General features: G+C 35.6%; 2 protein-coding genes across 2 annotated transcripts in view; one reads left to right on the forward strand and one right to left on the reverse strand.

Annotated features, from left to right (window-relative positions):
* LOC120488110 (uncharacterized) overlaps window positions 1–13,656 on the reverse strand; it is a 31,256-nt gene extending 17,600 nt beyond the window's left edge. The window contains exon 1 of the mRNA XM_089125929.1: window positions 13,434–13,656. The gene's annotated coding sequence lies outside the window, so the exon portion shown is untranslated. The remainder of the gene's footprint in view (window positions 1–13,433) is intronic.
* Window positions 10,505–14,614, forward strand: part of LOC120488476 (SH3 and multiple ankyrin repeat domains protein 1) — a 44,487-nt gene continuing 40,377 nt past the window's right edge. The window contains exons 1-2 of the mRNA XM_089125930.1: window positions 10,505–10,974; window positions 13,588–13,791. Coding sequence (XP_088982056.1) covers window positions 10,546–10,974; window positions 13,588–13,791 — 633 coding nt within the window. The 5' untranslated portion in view covers window positions 10,505–10,545. The remainder of the gene's footprint in view (window positions 10,975–13,587; window positions 13,792–14,614) is intronic.

Below are 14,614 nucleotides of genomic sequence, written 5' to 3' on the forward strand. Positions count from 1 at the left end.
ATTAATTTGTAAAGGCAGAATTTATACAATTAAATTCAATGGAATTCAATGGCACCCGGTGGCTATTTTTGGTACTACGCCTAAACAAAATCTCATGGGAACTTCAATTTTTGTGATATCAACTTCAAATTTGGAACATTACTTGGTTAGATTTATGGCTTTGATTTTATTGTAAAAACTATTTTGTAAAATATATATTTTATGTAAAATAAAAAAATATATCGTACAATATATTTGATTTACTGTAAATTTAAACTTCCATAACTTTTTCATACTTTCATGTTTTGAAGTGTTTTCACTTCAGCAATAATCTGCTGAGTGTTTTTAAAACAAGACCAAACTTAACAAACTAAACAATTTAAGTGTGAATAGTGCATTTTAACCCCCATTCTCAAAAAGGGGGGTGACAGACAGCTAAGGGGTTAAAAACTAACCGTGCAACCAGTTATGTCAAAATGATTCCTAAATAATTGGTTCAGGAATCATCATAAATAACATTTTGGTTATTTAAATAAATCTGAAATAAAACTAAAGCACTAAAAGCACATCTCTGAGCACGAGTACGAGTGAAGCGCAATTAAAAGTAAATGCCACTAATAATAAAGACTTGCCAAACAGGCCTGATTTAGAAGTGGAGAAAGTGCAGACAGGCTCTTGATGTATTATTGGAACTGTCTGCTTTCTTTATTTGATGAAAGCCAGTCAGTCTGTCTAACTGCTCTGTGTTTTAGGTGAGACCTTGCGGGTGAGAGACGGCGACTGATAAGGACAGGTGAGGATTTCTCTAATTCACCGCATGCATGAACACACGCAGCCAGGCTAATTTCTCCTTTCATTTGTCAGTCCATGACCCACTTATGTTCAAGAGTGTGTGTGTGAGTGTCTCAGTATGTTATTAGTTCAGATAAAAGACTGCTTACATGTCTTGCATTATACATGTGAAACTGTGTGGGTTTCAGTGGTTTTCGAGTGTAACAGATGACTTCTTCCCACAAAGCCACAGAAGATCCGGATGAAACCCAAGCCGCAGATGCGAGCCAGTTTGATCTAGCATCCGAGGGGCCGCATGTGTGTGTGTGTGTGTGGAGAGCGAGGCTGGAGGGAGGAGTGTTTGAGTGCATGACAGTGGGATGAGAGAGATCTCAGAAGAGAGATTGTTCCAGTGCTGGAGGTGATCCTGCATGGACGCAACGCCTGGATGTGGCGTTTTTATGACTGTTTGCTCTGGTTGTGTCTCTCTGGACCCTTTTCTGACCACATCTCTGGAGCAAAGCGGCTCTTCTGTGCTGGAATGAGGAAGCTCAGGCTGGACATTGAGGTATGAATTCTCACTTGGTATGGATAGTGCATCCGTTATTATGCTTAGATGGAGCAGATATAATAGTGTTTGCAGGAAAAACTGGTGCATGCATGATGCGTGTGACTCCCGGGATGCTTAATAGAGGACTTTTGGGAAAGTGATGCTTGGCGTACGTACAGTTGTGCTGGTGTGCTTTGGCAGAACTGTGAACTGCAGTAGTTGCATATGCAGCACTTTTGACTTCAGTGTGTTTTGCTGTAAATTGCGCTGATAGTGAGTGGGTGATTATGTGTGTGTGTGTGTGTGTGAGAGGCCTGCTGAGAGCAAAGGTAGGTCACTGTACGCAGAGAGCATAATTATGCACTCAAACACTTATCGAGAGAATCTGTGTGTGTTTAAACAGCCTAAGCTCAATCAGCTGTTCGATTTATCTGGTTTAATTGTGATCTTGAGCTGTGTATGAACTGCATTCCTGCTGTGTACATGAATTATGTTCATGCTTTAAAATTACAAAAAAAGCACCAATGAAGTACTTCATGGCTACTTTGCTATATTCCAAGAAGTTGTGTGGGGAAAAAACCCAAATGTCAGTGTTCAGTAATAATCTTCCAGCTCTCGTCTCTCGCTCTCTCTGGCCTTTCGAAGCATCATGACTTCAGAAGTCAAAGTGATGTTCGGCATGAGATTGTAAAGACATTTGTGCTACTTTTTTATGGTCAAAACCTGGTTATGTTTCATTTTAAAAGATCATCCCTCTTTGTCATGTGGTCATAAAACAGCACATCTATCTGTTCATTCTATCTATTCTTGTTCATTTGTTCCTTCTGTCTATCGTTCGTTTGTTAGTTTGTTCAATCTATAATTCTATCTATCCATCTATCGTTCATTCGTTCCTTCTATCTATCGTTCGTTTGTTAGTTTGTTCAATCTATCGTTCATAAAATCTATCGTTCATAAAATCTATCGTTCATAAAATCTATCTATCTATCTATCTATCTATCTATCTATCTATCTATCTATCTATCTATCTATCTATCTATCTATCTATCTATCTATCTATCTATCTATCTATCTATCTATCTATCTATCTATCTGTCTGTCTGTCTGTCTGTCTGTCTATCTATCTATCTATCTATCTATCTATCTATCTATCTATCTATCTATCTATCTATCTATCTATCTATCTATCTATCTATCTATCTATCTATCTATCTATCTATCTATCTATCTATCTATCTATCTGTCGTTTGTTTGTTCTATCATTTGTTTGTTCTATCATTTGTTCATTCGTTCTATTGTTTGTTTGTTCGTACTATTGTTTGTTTTTGTTCGTTCTATCGTTTGTTTGTTGTATTTTTTTGTGTGGTCGTTCTTTCTATCATTTGATTGTTTGTTCTCTTGTTGTTCGTTTGTGCTATCTATCGTATGTTTGTTCTATCTATCATTTGTTCGTTCCATCTATCTTTCGTTTGTTTGTTCTATCAATTGTTTGTTCGTTCTATCGTTTGTTTGTTCTATTTTTTGTTTGGTCGTTCTTTCTATCGTTTGATTGTTTGTTCTCTTGTTGTTCGTTTGTGCTATCTATCGAATGTTTGTTCTATCTATCGTTTGTTTGTTCTATCATTTGTTAATTCGTTCTATTGTTTGTTTGTTCGTACTATTGTTTGTTTTTGTTTGTTCTATCGTTGTTGTTTTTTGTTTTGTTTGGTCGTTCTTTCTATCGTTTGATTGTTTGTTCTCTTGTTGTTCGTTTGTGCTATCTATCGTATGTTTGTTCTATCTGTCATTTGTTCGTTCCATCTATCTTTCGTTCGTTTGTTCTATCAATTGTTTGTTCGTTGGTTCTATCTTTTGTTTATTCGTTCGTTCCATCTGACGTTTGTTCATTCATTCTATCGTTCATTCGTTTGTTTCATCTATCGTTCGTTCCTTTGTTGGTCTGTTAGATAAAACAAACAAACAACAGATCCATCATTCGTCAGTTCATTCATTCTATCTATTGTTCGTACTGTCGTTCATTGTATCTAGCTGCTCTTCATCTTCTTGTAGCAGGGATTTTTTTTGCGTTCTGTCTCTCTTCGTAATAATATGGACAGATTGTTGTGTTTTAGTTGTTGTGTTTTTTCTCTGCAGCTTTTACACTCTTTTTCTGCGTTCTGTCTCTCCTCGTCCCAGTTTTCTCTCGTACTCCTCCTCTCTTCTAGAGCGCTGACCTCCAGAATGTTGTTGAACGAGGTCACGGCTGTGGGTTTCCTCTTCGTTTGCTTCTGCTCATTATTTGGGCTGTGTTCACATGTGATCTCCTGTGTTAACATTACTCTGTGTTATCTTGTACCAGTTTAACACTGGTCAAACAGTAACCTGGGTTAGTAATTAATTGCCAGTTTTGAGGTTTTACACTGTAGGTTCATAATCCCTGACTTAATATTATTATTTTATTATTTAGGACGTCATGTAAATCTTTGGGATTTTTGGCATGTAAAGCCACTCTAGTTAGCTTTAGTTCTCTAAAATATATTACAAAAAAATAGAAGGAAATGTGTAAACCGTTGTATTACAAAAAATAGGAGGAAACCGCTATTTTGAACTGATTTATGTTAACAGTGCATACATATTTTATGTCATAAGCAATTATTCAGTGAGCATTAATGGTTTATGTTGTGTGTTGCTTGAATCTGATTCACATGTACTAGTGTGGTTTTTGTAGGACAGCATGATGTGTTAATTTTAGCAACACTGGTCTCTTTAGTGCCTTTCTGTTCAGGTTGATAAATACTGAAACATGTGCCTGTATTCTGAAATGCATTCTCGCATCTGGATTGTTTTAACAAATTTAAAGTCTATATAGGGGCAGGATATGTTTTACACTGAATTACTATGCGTAAGATGATGGTTTATAACGATTCTGATTCTGAGCAGTCACATAGCTGTGTAAAGGGCTGTTCCTGAATGTGACGTGGTTTATATTCTGCTTAACAGACAAGAGGTTTGCTTTAACTTATGATTTAAATATAGGCAAACTCCCAGTTTAGTTCTGTTTACGTCAAAGGTCTTTTTTTGCTATGTAAATTAGGATGTAGTATTCATATTCAAAAGTTTGAGGTCGGTAAGTTTTCTTTTGAAGAAGAAATTAATACTTTTATTGAGCAAGGATGCATTAAATTGATCAAAAGTGACAGTACAGACATTTATAAAATTAAAAAAACATTTTTCTTTAAAAAAACTTTCTATTCAGCAAAAAATCCTGGAAACAAATGTATTTCCACACAAAAAGCACAACAGTTTTTAACATTGATAATAATATAATGTGACACTGAAGACTGAAAATTCAGCTTTGATCACAGGAATAAATTACATTTTACAATATAATCGCAATATAAACAGTTATTTTAAATTGAAAAAGCATTTCACAATATTTCTGTTTTTACTGTAGATCAAGTAAACTTTTGAATGGAACTAGGATAGTTCACTTTAAAAAAAACTTTTGCTGATAATTTACTCACCCCCATGTCATCCAAGATGTCCATGTCATTCTTTCTTCAGTCGAAAAGAAATTAAGGTTTTTGATGAAAACATTCCAGGATTTTCTCCTTATAATGGACTTCAATGGGGTCCAAACGGTTCAAGGTCCAAATGAGAGTTTCAGTGCAGCTTCAAAGGGCTTTAAACGACACCAGACGATGAATAAGGGTCTTATCAAGCGAAACGATTGCTTATTTAATAAATAAATAAAAAAGTTTAAGTTTTATGAGCACAAATGCTCGCCTTGCTCTGTTCTGTGATGCACGTTCGTGACTATCCTCTTCAAACTCTTTTGATAGTTTTTCGATTCATGACTCAAATGTCCTAGATAAGACCCTTATTCATCGTCTGGAATCGTTTAAAGCCCTTTGAAGCTGCACTGAAACTCTCATTTGGACCTTGGACCGTTTGGACCCCATTGAAGTCCATTATATGGAGAAAATCATCAAAAACTTTCATTTCTTTTCGACTGAAGAAAGAAAGACATGGACATCTTGGATGACATGGGGGTGAGTAAATTATCAGCTAAAGTTTTTTTTAAAAGTGAACTACTCCTTTAAACGGTGGCCTGTATTTGAATGTATTGGCTTAAACCTTTGAGCAATTCACTGTTATTCACAAGTCGGCCTCCCACGTAACACTTCTATCACCTGGAAACAAGTGTACAGAGGAGGGAACGCCTCTCATTTCACTCATTCATGATCCCTGGGGTTTTAAAACATCATTGCATCATGAACGCTAGCAGTTCATTATAGAAACAGAAAGTGGTTTTGTGCGTATCTCAATGACACGGTCTCGCTCAGAGCTCCACTAACACTCGCTTTAATCGTCCGTTATCTGCGCTGTCATTCTTTTCTAACAGAGCGATGGCCGGTGAGAGACACAAAGAGCGTGAGTGAGAGAGGAATGGACCAATGCCGGACCCGGTTGCTCCACTTCTTTTTAACGGGTTATAAAAGTGGGACAGCCTGTTCCATGGCAGTTCTCCAATTAAAGTTTCTGGGGACCGATTCACTGGAAATATATCTATATTCACCCTGTCCTACATACTGTAGGAGGGGGTGTGCGCTATGTATGTGAGAGAATGAAGTACAATACGATAGGAGGTGTGTGTGAAAGGGTTTCTTCTCGCAAAAACTGAGCGAGCTGAATGGACACTCGGACGTGATGGATTATGTGCGGAAATGCGAGTGGAAATCCCGCTGTATTTAGTTATTTATGAGACCCAAGACTGGTTTTATTGGACCGTTCTAACTGAATTGCAGTTGTTAATCTTCTGTTTAACAGGCCTTGTCTCGTGTCCGGTGTCCTTTCAGACTGGTTTCCGCAGTCTTTTTGCTGTTTTCATGACCTGGTCTCGTATCAGCGCTCTTCCCACTTCGTCCTTGGGCTGCTGGTTTCTGTGTGGCGCCTGCATTACTCTCTCTGAATCGTCTCTAGAGAGTGAAATGAGGCCAGTGCTCTATTTTTCCCCACCTGCCCCAGTCAACTGCCAATTATACAGCAGAGAGCTAATCAGCCGAGGGAGAAACACTTCTCTGCATTCTCATTGGTCCTGTTTTATTAGCTGGTTAATATGAGGAGATTCATGCATGGATGCATGTATTATTCTTAAGGCACGTTCAAACCAAGGACGATAACTATAACGACAACGGCACAGAGCAACTATATCGTTAGAATCACATTCAGAACTATTTCCAGCTGATGACCATTTAAAAACATTGACAACCAATCAGAATCCATTTTGCTTTGAAGGCCTCAAGCATTTAAAGCGACAGATGGCATAAACTGCAGCGCATGCTTAGAATATTCAAAGTGTCCTAAACTTACATATAGTATACATATATGCATACATTCATACATCCATACATACAGTGATGTGAATAAGTTTGGAACCCCATGCTAAAGTTGCCTAAAAAGAGGAATAAAAAATCATCTTTTGTATATTGATTGTAATGCCTTAATTAGAAAAATGAGCAAAACTCCAACCTTTAAGGACACCAATTTTCTTTGTGAATGAATAATGTATCATAAATTAATAAATGTTTTTCCTTAAAATACAGGGAGCATAAGTCAGGACACCCCTATGTTAAATTCCCATAGAGTCAGGCAGATTTTTATTTTTAAAAGCCAGTTATTTCATGGATCCAGGATAATATGCATCCTGATAAAGTTCCCTTGGCCTTTGGGATTAAAATATCCCATTCACCACTCCTAGAGATTGGCATGGTTTTACTTCAGTTAGCCTAATAGCTGGTTTGATTTGCATTGAAAGATGATCTTATGGAAAGTACCCCATGCCAATCTCTAGGTGTGGTGGAAGGTGTGTGATGATGTGGGGATATTTTAATCCCAAAGGCCAAGGGAACTTTATCAGGATGCATATTATCCTGGATCCATGAAATAACTGGCTTTTAAAAATCAAAATCTGCCTGACTCTATGGGAATTTAACATAGGGGTGTCCTGACTTATGCACCCTGTATTTTAAGGAAAAACATTTATTTATTTATGATACATTATTCATTCACAAAGAAAATTGGTGTCCTTAAAGGTTGGAGTTTTCCTCATTTTTCTAATTAAGGCATTAAGATCAACATCAAAAAGATGATTTTTTTTATTCCTCTTTTTAGGCAACTTTAGCATGGGGGTCCAGACTTATTCACATCACTCTACATCCATACATACATTGATACATATATACAGTATATACATACATGCATAATCCATCCATCGAACAGACATACATATACATACCCAGACTCTACGGAAGCCTGTATTAAACTAATCATGAAAACTAATCTGGATATTGCCATCAATGTATTTTTATAATTGGATTAAGCAATTAATTTGAAGGGTTTGTGAACGAGACCATCTGTGTCTCCTTGGCTTGATTCATCCTTAAATTGGCACCCGTGTAACCAGTCAAGTTTCCTAATAGCCTGTTTTAAACAGTTGATATGATATTAGTCTTAATGTCAGACGCCACAGACTCTTGCTGACCGTCTGATGTGTATTGCATATAAAAGATGGTGGGGAAATTTCTTGATATTTCATATTTTTACATTAGTGAATGGATGCTTTTGAGGATGGATTATCACTGGATGTGCCATAGTTTACCAAGATTAGTGGCATCAAATCTTTGAAAGATATTCAGAGTATTGCTTATTTTGTGGTGTTACTGTATTTTACAACCATCCAAGGGATAATTTATGCTTCCATTTCACAACAGTCTATTATTGTGGTGATCTATTTCAGATTAATCACACATAAATGCAATCTCTTTTACTTTTTCATGAGGGAACAGAAAATTCTGGCATTTTCTGGCTTTTCAAAGGATGAAGCATGTGGTGTGTATCATCTTTGATATTTGAGATATATTTATATAGCCAGAAATAATCAATTATATAAAAATTAATCAAACAGTCCAAATTCCAAAAGCCCAAATACAGTAATAAATAAGGCATTGGTAAATAGAGGGGTTAAAACACTAGGCTGATTTATAAATAGTATGTCAATAATACTGGGAGCTACTGCAGTATTTGCTCTTGATGAACCACAAACAGGTTCATTAAAGTAAATGACCATCTAAAGCTGTGAACGGGTGGATCAGTCACCATGAGCCGTCAGTAATGAGGCGATGGAGGTCTCTGGAGGTTTACAGGACAGTTTCTTAATGTGGACGTCACTGACGCCAATTATATCTACAGTATTTACTGTACAGATGACAGGCATTGAGGGGGAGGTGGAGATGTTTTGCATCTGTGGAGATATGTAAAATAAAAAGCAGAGACAAATTATGCTGACTAAAGCTGATCTAAATAAATTCATTGAGTCAGTGACCCTCTTGTGTGCAATTAAACAACAATATAATCAGCAGAAGTGTAGCGGGCGGATGCTTCACAGTTACAGGACAATGACCCGAATCACACGCTGAATCCAGGCAATTTAATCTGCAAGTCAAGTCAGTTTATTTGTATAGCACATTTCACAAAGCGTTATTAAGCACATGCTCAGTTAGGAAAAACAAGTTTAACTTCGTCAAAAACTTTTTTTTTTCTTGAATTTCCTGTTGTTTCCTTTATGGTGTGTTGAAATTTAAAGGAGTAGTTCACTAATAAAAAAACTCTTGCTGAATTTTCACCATATAATGGACTTCAATGGGAACCACATGGTTCAAGGTCCAAAAGACAGTTTCAGTGCAAACTACAAACTGTTCAAAGGGCTTTAAACGATTCCAGGCGATGAATAAGGGTCTTATCAGGTGAAACGATCGCTCAAAATGAACAAATCTTTTCCCGAGTCAACTCATTCATTTCGTTCGTTGAATGAACCAAATGACACGAAAAAAGATTCGTTCATTTTGATGAACGAGTTTGAACAGGAGAGTCACGAACGCTCATCACAGAACAGAGCCAAGGCGACCATTTGTGCTTATAAAACTTAAACTGTTTTTTTTTTTTTTTAAATGAGCGATCGTTTTGCTTGATAAGACCCTTATTCATCGTCTGGAATCGTTTAAAGCCCTTTGAACAGTTTGCAGTTTGCACTGAAACTCTCATTTGGACCTTGAACCGTTTGGACCCCATTGAAGTCCATTATATGGAGAAAATCCTGGAATGTTTTCATCAAAAATCTTAATTTCTTTTCAACTGAAGAAAGAAAGACATGGACATCTTGGATGACATGGGGGTGAGTAAATTATCAGCAAAAGTTTTTAAAAGTGAACTACTCCTTTAAGATAAAAAAAAAATTGTTTCTGGGTTAAAGTTAACATGCATGACAGACCATATTACACATTTTTACAAACAATTGCAACTCTCAAAAAAACGAAAGTTGGTTAAATTAAAAATTGAATCGTTAAGAAAGGCAATGAACATTATTTCATTGAATTATCTAGGCCTGTTTTTGATTACTGATCAATATGTTTTAGTGAACAGGATTTGACCTATTTCATATGATTATAATACCGTTTAAAGTTTTCTTTAAATGCTGTTTATTCCTGATGACTAATATAATTAATTCCATACCTATACAGTAATGTAGTATTCAAGCTCTAAAAGTGTGCTCATTACTCACATTATTATAAATATGCGTTTCTAACTCATTTTCTTTCCCATGTATCTTCTCTCAAAAGCAAACCACAATTATTCCGTTTGAGCAAAGGAGCTATGTATTGATTTTATTTTGCTTATGTCTTGTCAGGATCACAATTAAATGATGAAGAGTAACATGCTAAGAACAATAACTTCCTCTTGGAGACACCGGCACATAGAGAACAACTAAATCATTCTGTAATTTAGCCCAAATTCAACTTTCAGTCTTCTGCAAATTGAATCCAGTCTGTTAGCCCTGGAGATACAGCTGGAGTTTGTTATTTTTAGAAGTAAAACGTGGAAAAAGTCCCACACAGTGTCTTATCTTTCAGATCTTTATTAAATAACACGTTTCTAACCGGTTTACTAAAACAAGCTGTTATTTGCAGGCTATACCGCAGTGTCGTTTCCAGGGAGTTGCTAAGGTGTTAAGGTTTATTGATGGTCTAAGTTAAAAGTTATCCATATATCAATCTGGAATTTATTTGAACATCAATGCATCACACCTCTAAGGATTATTCTCTCTTTCTTTTCCCCTTCAGTCTGTCTAACATTAAGGTGGATGTCGATAAGCACCATGACCCAACAGCGTAGCATCAACACTGCTTGCTGACACGGCGCAGCAAAGGATGCTGGGAAACACCAAGCGTTTTTTTGGAAGCGCCGAGGACAAAGAAGGTGAAGATGAGGAGGATGAGGAGGAGAGATTGAAGAGAGCAAAACAAAATGGGATGATCGATATGGGAGAGAAGGAGCACCAGAACCGGGCCGGACGCAAGGGGGACGGATCCAAACCGGCGGCCGTTGTGATTGGATGGCAGAGAGGAGAGAGGCAGCCGAGGGCTGGCAATCCGGCCCAAAGAGGAATCCCACATTTACCCAGTCAGCCGACGCTTTATCATCAGACAACCAATCAGCCGCAGTATCACCCGGTCTTGACCAATCAGCAGGCCCGACGGCGTATGATGGAGCGGAGCATGACCACAGTCACGCCTGCCGAAGACTCACACCTCCCCGTTATCGTTTTCCGCATCGGGATACCGGATATCAAACAAACGGTCTGTGCATTTCTGTTCACACACATTCAGACACACTCACAAACTGCACTAGAGAGACGATAATCATCTCCACTACTTCTCTACTTAATTGGTTTTAAGATTCACGCCTACTGATAATAATAATAATAATAATTTATAATTAATGTTTTATTTTATAGTTGTGTAATAATTTTTTTGTTGTTAATAATATAAATATTATAAACCCGTTAATATTTATTAACATTATAAAAATATTATTTGTTTAATTATGTTATAAATAATATAAAAATAAATATTATAAATAATATAAATCGACTATTTTGTTGTTAATAATATAAATATATATATTTTTTCGTTATTTTTGTCAAATAAAGTGAATTCAAATAATTTTAAATTGATTAAATTAATGATAATAATTTATTTTTATAGTTCTATATGTTTTTTTTGTTGTTTTTATAGCTGTAATGTAGATTTTCTTTAGCTGTCATTATTTTTATATGATATTATAAATGTGTTATAAAATTAGTACTTTATTTTTGTAGTTGTAGTGTAATGTTTTTTTAATTTCTTAATTATGTGAAATAAATAGACATCATTTTATTTAAAATGTATTCTGCATATTGGTAATTAGACACTTAATTTGGTATGTTTAAAATGCAATATTGGTCAGTGTCTATTTTTCCATGACAGCATTGAGATATTAATGGAAAGAAAATGGAGACTTTTGCTAAAAAATACTCTCACATGATGTCTCCTCCTCGAGTTAATAATGTATCAGACTTTGCTCAGATTTGTCAAGACACTAAAGTCTGCAATCAAAACTCAGAGATCTCTAAAAATGCATGAAATGTTGCGATCTCCTTTGCTAAATTAACGTCTGATGTTCACACACACACACACACATACACAAACTGTACAACAGTAAATGTTCTGAAAGCTTCAAAGAAACACACACACTTTAATATACTCTGGATCTCTTGTGTCTCCCAGGGTTGTCGTGGGAGGGATTAGGAGAAAATTAAAAAAATAATTTAATTCAGGGGGAGAAAAGGGGGAACATGGGAATCCTTAATGAAAGAATATTTAGCGTGTTGAATATTAGTGTGTGTGTGAAACTATTCTGGGACATTTTAAATAAACACACACACTAAGCTCGAGTTTCCTCTCATGTTTTGTGTGGGAGCTCTGACCTGATTTAATGTCAAAATCACTCTCATCTAAACTCCTGACTCAATTAGCAGCTCACTTAACATGCTGGATCGCGGCACATTAACAATCCCCAGATAAAGCAGCGTGCTCACACACTCTTCACTGTGCTGTTGGATTTTAATATGCAGGATGGTTTATTGTTTGCAGCATGTCTGTTTTTTAAAGCTTTTGAAATGGCTTGTAAAAGTGACTGATCGAATACAAACAACACAGAGGCTCTTCAAATTCATATTCAACAGGTGTGTGAGGATTTTAAGCATACAAAATGTTTTTGTGTTTCACCACAGAAAATTATTGCAGCTTTGTAAAAACAAACAAAAATCATGTTTACAGCAATGCATTTCATTATTATACTCATTATACAGTAATGGAAGTGTGATCTTTAGTATTATTGATATACTATCACAGTTTATGGATTAGATTTGATTTTTAGATTTTCTGTTTCTTCAATTTCAGGTAAAGTTTTAGTACTTTTGTTGGGTTTTTTTTAGGGCTGTGCAAAAATGAATTGCGATTAATCGCATCCAAAATAAAAGTCTGTGTTTACATAATATATTTGTGTGTGCTGTATATAATTATTTTGTATATATAAATACCTATGCATGCATGTATATATTTAAGAATTATTTGCGCTTAAATTCTATATATATATAAATACATAATCTATATTATATAAATATAAATATTTTATATATGAATAACACTTTTTCTTAAATATATACATGCATGCGTTTGTATTTATATATACAAAATAATTATATACAGCACACACAAATATATTATGTAAACACAGACTTTTATTTTGGATGCGATTAATCGCAATTAATTTTTGCACAGCCCTAAAAAAAAACCCAACAAAAGTACTAAAACTTTACCTGAAATTGAAGAAACAGAAAATCTAAATTTGGATGCGATTTATCGCAATTAATTTTTGCACAGCCCTAGTTTTTTTTTCATTTCTTTATTAAGACCAAAACACTGAAAGCTCATTTTGTTCTATTAAGGATTTTTCTTTTAATTATTCATAAGGGCCCTTAAAGGTACAGTGTACAATTTTTAGCGACATCTAGCAGTCAGTTGCGAGTTTGCGCATTATTAAGTTCTTTATACACCACTGAAACATAGTTATGGATGTCATATTGCATTTCTGTTAATAGATACTCAAAACTTTTACACATTGCACTTTTAACATGCTTAAAAACTTTGCACACACATTGCTGCATACATGTACATGTAAATAAAAGTTCAAATGTACAGATTGCACACTCTACCTGTAAACCCTCCAGAACGTCTTGTCCTTAGACGTCCATGTCCTTAGACAGCATGTCACAGATGCCGTCGATAAATCCAAAGTCGTTTTGAACCTTAAATCCAGTTCAATCTGTTGTTCTTTCTCAAACCTATTTTCTCCTTCTCCGTCTGCAGAAGTGTTTGCGGTTTGATCCCGACGCGAGTGTTTGGAGTGCAAAGCAGCAGATTATTTGTTCTCTCAGCGAGTCGTTGTGGGACGCTTACAATTACGGCCTCTTCCAGCCAGCTGGAGACGGACGAGATGCCAAGTTCCTGGAGGAGGAACGCTTGCTTCGAGAGTTTTCCCAGTCCCTGGAGAAGGGAGTGCCCTACCTGGAGGTGCTGTAGCGAATAATAGATCACAAGCTCACAAACACTAGACAACATCACCCAGAATGCTCCGGAACCTCATAACCTTCTGTACAGACATACCTTAAAAACATTTCAATCGTTTTTGGCTCATGCCGAGCCTACGGGGCAATCCGTCACAATAGGAACCTCCTGTTTCATTGACCATTGAGAAGAATACCTGGTAACACTTTACAATTGTTAAAGGACAAGTTCGGTATTTTACACTTGAAGCCCTGTTTTAAGATTCAAGATTTCATCGGAAACGATCTTAAAACAGGGCTTTAAGTGTTAAATACCAAACTTGTCCTTTAACATTAACTAAAGCAGGTTTAAACATTTGCTAATAAGTTATTAAAGATTTCAAAAGTTGTATATGCTAATATTATTTCATGGACTTGAGCTAACACAAACTAATATTGAGTAATGTATTTTAATTAATGTTAAGAAAGATGAATCGATACTGTATTGGTTAATATTAGTTTAATGCATGAACTAATATCAACTAAAGGGACCTTATTGTTTTCGAATACCTTTAAATAAATATTAAATAGTTATTTGTGTTTTAAATGGATTACATGCTTTTTTAATGGCAGTTTAGGACATTTTAGACATTTACATTTAAAAAAAAAATCATGTTACAGCAAAAATGGACTAAACTATCAAACCATTGTTACATTCATTGTATAGTTGACTTATTTTCTTAATGACTTTTACTTTAAGATTTTTGAATAGTTTATTCTTTGTTCATCAGTCTTCTTAATATGTATTAGTAAGACGTTTGTTAGTTTGTCTGTATTTGTATTTAAATAGT

Source organism: Pimephales promelas, chromosome 22 (genome assembly GCF_988280905.1).
Source record: "Pimephales promelas chromosome 22, fPimPro1.hap1.1, whole genome shotgun sequence".
In the NCBI taxonomy this organism is placed as follows: domain Eukaryota; kingdom Metazoa; phylum Chordata; class Actinopteri; order Cypriniformes; family Leuciscidae; genus Pimephales; species Pimephales promelas.